The following is a 12,177-nucleotide window of genomic DNA, read 5'->3' on the forward strand; positions in this document are numbered from 1 at the left end:
GAGGATAACTAATATTTTCTTATTCAAAAAGAGACCTTGATTTTGCTTTTCTATCCATGTTAATGATATTCATGTAACTTGATGAGTTCTAAGCCTTCTCTATAAGTTTTGTCTTTAATATGCGGCTGTCAGCTGATCTCTGGAGCATGTTTTTTTCTTTTGAAGGTGGATTGGGTTTTAAACATCGGAGAGCAAGCACTGGATATATGCGTTGTCTCCTTTAATCAGGCAGTTTCTTCTGTTTTTGTGCTTGGTGAGAGAAACTTCTTTTGCCTTAAGGATAATGGGCAAATTCGATTCATGAAAAAGCTTGATTACAGTCCGAGTTGCTTCATTCCTTATTGTTCAGGTTTGTAAAAGGAAAATTCAACTTAACTTTAGCTTGGTTACTTTTGCAGCTAAGATTCCCCCCCCCCCCCCCCCCGAATAAATACATTTTTCTGAATAAGCTGTTGATTTGTAGAAAATCTGTGGAATCGGAGCTCTCTTTCTGGATGAAGGAGGTTTATTTTCAAATGTTACTTAGTGTGAACTGTCATAATTTTTAGAATCTAAACAGCTATTTTCTCATCACCAAATTGAGGTACTTGTCTAGTGTTTGAGTAAGTTTGCCCAGGCTACGAAAGCAACAAACATGGAAGAATGATAGATTTTGGAAGAGTAAACTAGTGTTTGAGGACCTTCTGTCACTTACTGATAGTTAAAAAAATCAAATATAGTTTATTCTTAGGAGATGAAGCTAAGTTATTACAGAAGCAACTTGGTTGGATGCCACTGTAGAACTACAGATTCTTAATACCTATTCTATATTAATGTTTCAAAACCAATCTGATAAATTTTTGACACTATGACTTATTTTAGACTTAAAATATCATTTTAGATGTTATAAATATGATCTAAACAACCTTCACATTTTATACTTTCTGGTTTAAATTATACTATAAATAAAACTTATAAATGCATCCACCTTTAATCAGTATTCATAGGTCAGTGAATTAATAAAGAGTTATAAGTAGCTGATATTTAACCAATCTGTATTTTGTCATATCTATCCTGGCACGCTAACATGGCAATTAGGAGTCTGTTTTAAATTACCAAACATGGCTGGCTAGAACCTTGGAAATTTGTGGCATGTGTTGTGTAGTATGCAACTGAAATTGGTATCCATAATTAATCACATACATCCTTGGTTATTGTCAATGTCACTTTCATAACTTTTGACACTTTAATTATACTAAATTAATTTATAACAAGTAATGGCTTAAAAGGAAAAGAAAAAATAGTATCATGATACAAGCCTCAAAGAAAAGTACTGTCTTTTGAAAATCTTTCATCCTAAAACTGTTTTTATATCTTTAACAGTGAAAGAAGGAACAATAAACACTTTAGTTGGAAACCATAGTAAAATGTTGAATGTTTATCAAGATGTTACACTGAAATGGGCCACTCAACTTCCTCACATTCCTGTATCAGTAAAAGTAGCGAATTTACAGTAAGTAACTTGTTAAAGTTTACTTTTTTCAGATTCATTTCCGGTTGTGAAATTTGCTTTGTAGATCCTAACAAATAGTTCTGAGGTACGTAACAAATAAAGTGACTTGTAAAAGGAAAATTCAAAGTGTTTTTTTCTGTTTTGTAAAATATTCATTTCATTAATGGGCATACTGTTATTTCTGGAAGAATACTAGAATTGCTGTACTGGGCTTTAGATTTTCTGTTTTTCTTGAGTGAAGGTAGAACCTAGGTCTCATACCTCCGGTGGAGTAGTTTCTCCTTTAAAAGAATGAAAAGCGAAGCTTTGCAATCTGGTAAGATCCTTCCCTGAGACAGGAAAATAGGGAATCTCACTAAAAATCTGTTCTTCATTAAGCATTTAAGAGCGTATGAATTCCAGAGATGATGTTGGAACAGATTATTCAACTTCAATGTTAAACTGTAGAAATTAAGGAACCATTAAAATTGTTCAGCATTGCACTGCAACAGACCAAAACCATTTGTAAATACACATAAGCCAGGTCAGGGAAAAACTGATTGGGTGGGGTATCAAGTGTAGAGAAATTATGACATATTGGTAACTTCTGCTGAGTCTGTCACTGAACTAAGCAAACTACAGAAAAGGTCATCTAGTGTTTTTACAAGCCATCTTATGCCTGTATTGTGTGCCACCAGAGCTGGGGGAGGTGCTGGCTGCCCAGTGCCTGTGACCATAGGGGATGCAGTAGGAGTGTCCTTGTCAGCTAGATTACTTCTGATCCCCAGCAGGCTTGTGGCTGCTGTGCCAATGTACATTAGATTGTTGAATACTTGATCATCAGTTGTGTGTTTTACCTCATAACAGATGAAAATGCAACTTCTGACTAACTAGCTTTACAGACTTATGCAGAGTAATCTGAGGGATGTTTTGTAATCAATGGTTACCTAATGATTTTTAAAAAAAAGTTATAATTAAAAATAAATAAAAATAAATTAATAAAAAGTTTAATAATAATAATAAATACATAAAATATTTAAAAAAATAATTTATAATTAATTTTTTTAGACTCTCTGGAGAGAGTTGTGCTGGCTTTCATCCAACAGGTCTTACAAGTAAAATATAACGAATAGTCTCAGTGGACCAGTTAATATAAACCAAAAGTTAATTATGCAGGATATGACAGTACAGCTTTTGAAGTTTGGAAAAAATATTTGTGTCAGAAAAAAATTTGAAAAAGGCAGTTATTTTTACAACAGCAGATTTTATTTGTATACACACATATATATATACATAATTGTATATACAATTATTGGTTTGGAAACTCATATTATTGAACCATCTGTTTCAATAATGCCTCTAAGAAGTTTATGCAGATTCTGCCTGTTCCATGTGAAATTTAACACTCAGTGGTTTGATCTTGGTGAGAATTTTGAGGGCCTACTAATTTGTCCCAGATCATTTTGCTAGTTGGATACAGAATTCCCACAGATGTACTAATGCTAGGGTTTGCTTTGAGTTTTGTTCTGTAAAGGGTGGAGAGACAGCAGTCTAGTTATACCAACTTCTTTATACAGGTACTGAGGAGAAGTCTAGGGCATCCTGTTTCATCGCTAGGCTTCTTCTGGCTTTCTGTTTAAAAATATGCAGTATGCTTTTTATTGTTTCTGACATTAAAAATAAAGATGAGCTAAACTGCAAAAACTGTAGTAAAGCTTATAGAGGTAGTAATTTGGCTTAAGCAAAATAATATTTTTTAAAAATAATTTGAAAGTGAATTCTTTGACTCAATGTGATAATGATTTTTTAATACTCCACTCAAGAGAGGCCTCAGTCTCAGTTAGGGCCTCTGGGCACTACTGTAACATAAATAATATTAAGTACTTTAATAAGCATAGAGTTGTTAATCCTACACTGCTGAGAGATTGAAGTATCTTAAATATGACATATGTCAATTAATTACTTTTCATATCCTTTCCATTTTTATTGCAATAATACTTACAAAGTAAATGGAGCGTTCTGAAAGCAGTTGTCTCTAAAGATCGTGTATGTTCATCTGTATTTTCTTCTTGGTGTAATGTCTATTACTTCTAGTGTGTGGCTCTGGCTTGCTGGATAAGAGAAGCATTATTGGAAGCTATTTTATGTAAATCCCCTTGAGGCAGGGGTAGCGATTGCCTCATAAAGGCAGTCACGTACTTTATCCTGTAATCTTGCTAGTCTATTTCTAAGATCAACTGTTTAAGTGCTTTGCAGAATTCCAGCTAAGTAACTTGTGTTTCTAGCGTGTGCCCCTCCTTATTCTGTATGAACTGATTTTTCAATACAATAATGTGAAATGCAGTATTTCTGTGTTGCAATACCAGTATGTAAATAATGATCATAACAAAGTACAACATTTGGGATTAAATTCCAGCAGAAACTGCTTGATTTCCATCACATTTTTAGAAACGTGCAAGGAAAATAGAATCAAAGATAAGTGATTACTTAAAACATTTTTAGTGAGGTGTCTGCACTCTAAAACTGATGTATTTTTAAGCTGTTGAACTACACTTTTCTGCCTTCTGTTAAAACTTGAGTGTTCTCTTTCAGGAAATTGAAAATTTACTATAAAAGCTTGTGATCAGAAACTTGAACTATGGGCAAAAATTTGAGAGTTTATCTTTTAGTCTGGGTTTTACCTGAAGATCTCTATAACTATGATCACGAACTTGAAGTTCATTTCTAATCATTCTTATAGAAGTTTGTTCTTTATTTTGTTAGAAGTTTATATTCTGGTTCTGTTACTATATAGTAGTTACTAACTGTTTATGACATTGTTTCAATGTCAAGGGGACTCCTACATGCTGCCTGGATTGCTTCAGAGGTATAACCACTTACATTGACAATCTGGATTAATTTAAACTACTTAGGAATTTGTTTCAGCACAAATTCATGTTCTCATTGATAAGCCTGCTTAGACAGTTACATTTTTTTGCATGTTCTGTGTTGTCATCCTTAAAGGTATTGCTGTGCAAAAGCATTCTCACTGAAGCTGAGACTCTTGAACAAAATGGCTTAGGTGTTCTGCCTGAGTTGATTAAAAAACCCCAACCCCCCCAAAACCAACAAAAACCTCCCACCCTTCCATAATGGTTTGAAGAGAAACTGTCCATATGTTGCAGTTAGAACAGCTGAAATCTGGAAAGTTACACAAAGGACTTACAAGAATTTCTACTCCCCTCATATTTTCAGTGTTGAAATGGTAATTGTGAGCAGCAGCATTTGCTTGATATCCACCTTAATTATATCAATATCTTCTTATCATTGACTTCAAAGTCCATTCCCTTTTTTCTTGCCCATTAGTTTCCATTTTTCTGTTTCACTAGAGACCTCTTTTCTAAGACCTTCCTTGCACCTACACATCTCCTTTGCAAAGGAAATTTAATGAGCAGTATCTCTTAGCTTCATAGATTATCAATTCTATGAATTTGTCACTTTTTGATGCTTCTTGAGTTGTTAGATTTTTTTCTCTTTCTCCCCCCCCCCTCATAATTCAGGTAATTGTGTGGGGAGCAAGCCCACAGGAATGTGGTTCCTACATAGAGTTCCTGTTAGTTAAAACATCTCATATGAAAGTAATTTTTTTTCCTGTTGGCAGGGATTTGAGCCTGTAAAGGCAAGTGACTTAATGCCCCCCCACCAAAAAGGTGGGTTATGTTTTGTCTGAATCACCTGAAATAACTTGCTCAGTAAGTAGCAGAAAGTAACTTTCTAAGGGCCTATCACAAGTCGTATTTGGTTTTCTGTGCTTGAATTATCCTGTCTCCACATGCTTGACCATAAAAGGTCCTTGCAGTAGATTAAAATACTTAGACAACTATTTTTCTGTTTATTGGACAATAACTGACTTGACAAACCTGTTCCTAAGAGTACCATGTTTTAGTGGCTGATTGGTTGCACTAAACTAGATTAGTTGCCTGAAACTAGAACATTATGTTTAGGTGCATTCAGTCTGAAACAAAATAGCTGGTGTTGCTAGCCTCAGGGATGTTTCCATCGCAAACATCTGAAATGCCACTATGGGTTGAGTTAAAACCACGTAGATAGAGCGTTATAGCTTGGATCTAGTCTCAGGACTGTTTTGGTCGCTTCCAAGTTACAAACCTGTTTTTGCAATAGGAAGTCATGAAGCTTTTAAATCAGGGACTTTGTTTCTTCTGAACATTTTTGAAGTTCAATAGTCTTAATTTTACTACTTGGTTTTGTTTGTATGCAGCCTTCAAGTTACATCTGATAAGCCTGTGAGTGCTAAACAGTAGCCTGACTTTTTTCTTTTAAACTGGAAGAGACTGCAAACTTCCTCAAATACCTCTTTTTTTCCAAGTCAGTATTTCATGATGTCCATCGTTTTGGTTCTTTGTACTTTCAGCTGTCCTTCAAGAGATGAAGTCTGGTGGTAACTACATAGCAAAAAATGTTGATTTCACGTGGAATTTGTCAGCAGGCACAGTTCTAACAGTAAACCAGCCTTCTCTTAGGGTTTAGGGGATGTGCTGTGGGAAGGATACTTCTTCCCTCTCTATCTAATCTATTGGGGATTCTTACTAGTTTAGGCACCAGTTTATCAGTGAACTTCATGTTTAAATGAAGCGTATTTTCACCTTCAGCCACATTGGAATTTGATTAGAAACACCCAAAAGAAAAAACTTTAGAGCCACCTGTAGTGCTTGTCTATAGGTAATTGGATGCTTTGCATATGTGGTGCCTCTTGCTTTTAGGAGCTACATCTAGGAATTAGAATATGGGAACCAACTTTATTTTGTGAGCATATATATGTACTACTATATCTGTGAGCAGAAGGACTGTTCTTCATGGAAGAAAGATTCTGGAAGCAAATAACCCACAAAATGACGTGTATGCCGTGTAAAATGTGAAGTTCCTTTTATTACAAGGGGTTGACAGGTATGGACAAGTTGGTGAAAGTTACTAGAATATTTGATTTCACTTTCATTCATTTGACCGATAAATATCATTTTACTTGGTAATGGAACAGCATGTTTTCTGAAGAGGAAATATAAAGCAGTCTGGAAAGGGGTTTTTTGTGCAGAGTAATTTATTACCTTTAAAGAATAAGAATTTCTGAGTTTCTTAAAATATTAAATTTCCAGAACCCAACTTTTTAGCTTGAGTTAAGCTAGTAAATAGATTTTCGTTATCTGAGATGGGGGGAAAAATTAATTTTCTTTTTTAAACAAAAGGAACTGTTGAAAAGCCAGGAAATAAAAGTAGACTTTATATGTTCAAGATGGCAAAGCAGGGCTACTTAGTAAGCTTTATCCATGCTTCAACTCTTTATGAACTTCAAGTCTGCCTAGGTTTATTCTGAGGAATGATCCCATAAAAATGTCAGAGGGCTCCATGTCTTCACCACTGATTCTGTTTTGCTCGGTTTGCAATCAAAAAGTGATTTTATTTTCTGCTAATTGCTAGTGCTACAACTGACTGTGGTATTTGAAATTTACTTAGGTAATTTTTTTGTTGTTGCTTCTCCATGTATGATCACTGCAGGCTTGACTACAGGGGTAACGCCTGAACTCCTGACATGGACTTTGTGAACCACTAGCCCATTAAGACTGTATCACATAGTAATGTATTTATCAGCCATCTATTAAAACCAGCTACCTATAGGCTATTGGTGTTTATGTTTTGACTTACGCTGTTATGTATTTGATTATAGATTTTACTGAATTAGAGACTTAATAAATTCAAAGTTGCATTGTGTAGGCTGAGATGCAGGAAATAGTGCAGATTACTAAATCACTTCAAAGTTACTGACTTAAGATGCTATAGTAGTGTCCAATTTTCTTACTACTTGTAAGACAAAATAAAGTAGGTCTAAAATTTCTAATGTTGTTCTTGTATGAGTCCTTCTTCCCCTTGCAGAAATGATAAAGAAGCACAGACTATTTGACTAATGAAGATACTGAAAATTAGTTTTCTGTCTAATCATGTTAATTAGTATTTGAATATTTGGATGGTCCCATGTGGTGCTGATAGCCATGGCTACTGCACTTTCCTATCTTTTGGAAAATCCCCACTCATATTATGCTTACACAGGTGCATCACAAGAGGGTGTTTTACAATATTTTTACATACTTAGAAGTTAATTTTGGAGACAGTGACTTCTGAAGCAATATTGTCTTGCTAAGTGCTGAGTTGTTATTTTACTTCTAGTTGCCTCTCTCCTTTTTTCTTGCATCTTTTCTAATAAAAGCATGCGTAACATGCGTAACAGATGAGTAGTGTAAAAAGATCTGTACAGCGTTGTTTAGTTATCTAGTGATTTCCAGCCTGTTTTGCTTGAAGGTAGTGATTTCTTGCTACCTGTCTTTGACTTTTCTGTGTTGCCGTATACTACTACAGGCATGTGGCATTCATTCTTTATAACCAGAGATGACCACTTAAGGATACTTACAGATCAAAGTCTTGATAAGGTTTTTTGGCTTGATAGTCTCATGTGCCACTTTTGAACAGACAGTGTTGTTGTTGGCCTTGGCTATTTGAGGACCATATGTGCAACAATGAATGCCTGCAAAAAAATCCATGATGCTTTAACCCTAGGTTCAACAATACATGAGGAAGGGTTGGGTGGTTTTTATGGCTTAGTCTACTGTGTATTCCAGTACTCTGTTCCTGTCCAATCTCTCTCCATTAGTCTGCAGCTTGACTGCAAGGCTGAGAAGTATTGGTGATTGACCAGTCGAGATTGTCCCTACACCATCTCCAGTGCCATGTGTTGCTGCACTTCAGGATTGCTAATCAGTTTGAGTTTTGAAGGGGAACACAATACTAAGAGAGACATTTATTGTGTTTATTGCATTTTAAAACAACACCATCTTTACCCCAACACCAGACAATTAAGAATTTTACAGTTATTGGAGCATGCATCCATAGAGAGAATAACTTTTTTGCCTTCTAGAAAAGGTTTAATACAATACTCCTTTTGGATTTTCTGATTTGTTAGTATTTCGTAATATTAGGATGACTAGTAAGAACTGTGTGGTTTGTATACTAATTTGTCTAATGAGGTATAAAGTCCCTGAAGACTGTCTTCATACAACCAAGACTTGTCTTCTGTATATGAGTAATAGCTTTGAGCCTAACATAGTTAACATACTTGTAACTTCATATCGTTTTTATCTGAGTAAGTTTATATATCAAATCTGATTCAGCAACCTGTGTCCATAAAGAAGAGAGCATAAGCTAGTGTTTAAAGTGTTTGTTTTGACACAGGATTAATTCCCAGATTTGAACTTGTATGTAGCCCAACAGACTGATCAGATTAATTTAAATGAGGTACACGAATCAAAAGTTTGGAGTTCAGAATTCTGGTGTGTAGCCATTGGTTGAAAATGTTCTTTATGAAATTATAGCTTCCAATATTTTTTAAAGAAAATTAAAATCTGCAATCAATTTGCAAGTGAGAAAATATTGGTCTGGTCCAAATATGAACTTGAAATTAAAACTTGTTCTCTGGCACAGAATCATAGTACATTGGGTGGTTAGATGAATGTACTTTGTGTAGCTGGGCTCTCCAAACAGTAGAAAGGCAACAGGAACTAAATTTAATGGGAAAAAATATGAAGAAATATTGTAGTTGAATGAAGTATATAAGGTGTAAAAGTGCAATCACATATAGGGTAATAGTGGGTGGAGTCAAAATAAAACCCCTCTCATTGAATTTTTTAGTTATCCAGATGCTTGAAAATACTTTGTTCTTCATTCCAGCCCATCTGTTCTTCCTTATTATAACTGACATCACCACAGCTACCAAAACTGTTAAAGAATCACCATATAAAAATGGCAAAACTTACATATAAAACCAGCAAAACTTAGCACTTATTGCACAGTTTTATGGAAAGAAAACTGCAGGAATCAAACTTTATAGTTTGTTGAAAGATTTTTCCTTTTTCTGTATAGTAGTACTGTAATAGAAGCAATGCCAGTTATGACGCACAGTATGAACTGTTCAGTTATATACATGTATATATATAATTTTTTATTTGAGTGTTCTGTAAGGATGTTGCCTGATCTGAGAAGTTAAATGCAGAGGATTCTAGAACCTTTCTACTTAAACACAAATGCATTTTAAAGAAATGTTTTTAAGGGAAAAAAAGAAAAGATTGCATTTGTTTTTCATCACTAAATTGCCACGGGATTGTCAAGAGATGGCAGTACAAAATATTACCCCTTTTTAAAGGTCTTTTGAAGAGATAATTTTCATGTGTAGAGCTTAGCCACAAAACATGAATGTGATTGAATTTCGTTTACGTTTGTAGGATTCTGATCCTGCAAAAGACAGATGTGTCAAATACTATGTCCAGCATATACTGTGATTCATGACTGGGCTTTCATATTGCCAGTTCTCCTAATTTTATTGCATGTCACTTATTTGCTTTTTAAAAAAGCCTACTTTTTACAGTCATATGGTTTTGTAAGGGTTTCAGCTTACTTTAGAATAACACTTAAAAATATTCCTACCCTCATGGTTCTAGGGAAAGCCTTAAAAGTGGAAAATCTAACTGCTCAAGCACAAGAAGGCAACTAACTCCCCCTCTCGTATTTAAAATAGAATACTTGCTTTTAAAGCAATAGCATGGGTTTTTTTTGGCTAACCTGCAATTTCTCTGCGCCTGTTCATGTTGTGGCAGAGTAGAATACAACTGTATTGGGTTCTGAACTCAGTCTTGGAGTTGAGTACTGAGCAGTAGGCTGGAGTTTATGGATGTATTGTGACACTTGCCGTGCCCATGGAAGTGCTGGACATCTTGTTTGAAAAACAGTTATTATGAACAGTCTAAGGCTGTTGATTTTGAAGGTCTTGATTATTATGCTATTAATATGAACGAAATTTTTTTCATGCGAGGACCAGAACGTGAGACATTTATGTTAAGCTATGAAGATGAGCCAGCTAGCAGTGCAAAGTGCTGGAGATGCTTTTAAAGAGCACCTTTGCTCTTTACAAGACAGGGTAAAGGGACAATGATAAGTATTGCTAAAAATAATAGCATATGCACTTTTTCCTGCCTGAAATGGTGGTGAATTTTGAAGCTTTCAGGAACATCACTGTCAAACTGTGAGGAGAAAGAGATGGAAATTAAAGTTAAATGTTTTTAAATTTATGTAATTATTCAATATTTTCAAAATAAATCTGTGGTAAAGACACATCATGGTTATTCTTGTTAGCCTCTGTGTAGTTTGTGGGTAGTCTAATTTTGCTCATGTACAGTCTAATATTAGCTTGTATGAAGCCAATAGTTAATAACCTTTATCTAAAACAATAAATTTACTAGATTGTAGATTTTATCAGTATAGCACCTTGCATCTCTCTATTTTTGGAAGCAGAGATGCTAGGGACCTCTCCAGCCTTGCCTGGAGTGAAATGGACTCTAACCACTGTCTTGAAGTGAGAGAAGAGAAGGTTTAGATGCAGGATAAATTTTTGAGGCCCTCCAGATCCTATATTTACTATGCTATAGCTGCTACCTTTTGGTATAGCCTTTGAGCCTTTGGAAGCTCCTATATACCTGTCTGCCAGTGAGGGAGTCTGGTCTTGAAACAGATTTTAGACTTCAGGCAAAGGAGTTGCAAATGAAGAAATATGTATTTCTTTATGTAGCTCTAAGAAGGAATGAATCATGGGCATGTTTTAGGTGTATCACAGTTGACCTTAATTTCTTTCTTACAGCTAACACTGGTACTGTCATAAATGAAATCACAATACAATTTCTGTTATTATTTGGAGCTCTGATTTGGAGGCTGCACTCTTATTTAAAGTAATCAGGTTTTCTTAGCAGTCCTCACATTTATTTTCAATTCAGATAATGTTACTAAGTGTCTTAGATGTGGAACTGTGATAATAGGAAAAGCAATGTGGAAGTTACAAACTTTTCCTTGAATATTTTATACTTCAGAGTTCCTTTTCCTTTTTTTTCCTTTTCCTTTTCCCTTCCCCTTCCCCTTTCCTTTTTCCTAAAGCAAGAACATGCGTTTCTGGAGGCCTGCATCATCACTCTGAATATACTGGTTTTATTCTACTTTGTGACAAATACTAATTTTAATTTAAATCTGCATTTTGTATAGCTGGCTAGTTTTACCTTCTAATAAAACCTTCACTGCTTTTGACATAGTTTTCATTTTATATTTAAAACAACAAGAAAATTAAATTGATTAATCCTTCAGATAAAAATTAATTTTATATGTAATTTCTAGTGTGAGCTTAAATCACGTGTCTAGCCTGCCTATACCAGTATGTGTTTTCCCTGCCTCAAGGAACCAGATGATGTTGTGCATGAATGTCTGCCCCTCTGCATGCACTGCTAAATCTTAACCTGTTAAGATTCCCTTACATTTGAACTGTCAAGCTATTATACTAACCCTGTTTAAAAAAAAACCCACCAAAAAACCAAACTCTGCTTCATTTAATGGGATATGGTAGCTTTTAGGGCTCTCCTGAGTGAAAGCTGTGCTTAGCTTGCCCTCACAAGCCTTGTGCTGCCCCGCAGGTGGCAGTAGTGGTCTGGCAGAAAAGACCCCTGACCCAAACTTCAGGGAGTAGTGTTTGTTTTTAACTTGACAGTAAAAGTAAAAACAATTAATTTCCATTGCTTTTTTTCATTTTGTTGTTTGGTGGAAGATGCTCCTTTTTATTTGGTCGCTGGATG

General features: G+C 35.1%; 1 protein-coding gene across 5 annotated transcripts in view; it reads left to right on the forward strand.

Moving 5' to 3' along the window:
• Nucleotides 1-12,177, forward strand: part of BBS9 (Bardet-Biedl syndrome 9) — a 309,029-nt gene that overhangs the window by 37,186 nt on the left and 259,666 nt on the right. For all 5 annotated transcript variants that reach the window (XM_075745399.1, XM_075745396.1, XM_075745398.1 and 2 more), the window contains exons 8-9: nucleotides 166-349; nucleotides 1,363-1,492. In XM_075745399.1, coding sequence (XP_075601514.1) covers nucleotides 166-349; nucleotides 1,363-1,492 — 314 coding nt within the window. The remainder of the gene's footprint in view (nucleotides 1-165; nucleotides 350-1,362; nucleotides 1,493-12,177) is intronic.

Source organism: Balearica regulorum, chromosome 2, assembly GCF_011004875.1.
Source record: "Balearica regulorum gibbericeps isolate bBalReg1 chromosome 2, bBalReg1.pri, whole genome shotgun sequence".
NCBI classification, from domain to species: Eukaryota; Metazoa; Chordata; class Aves; order Gruiformes; family Gruidae; genus Balearica; species Balearica regulorum.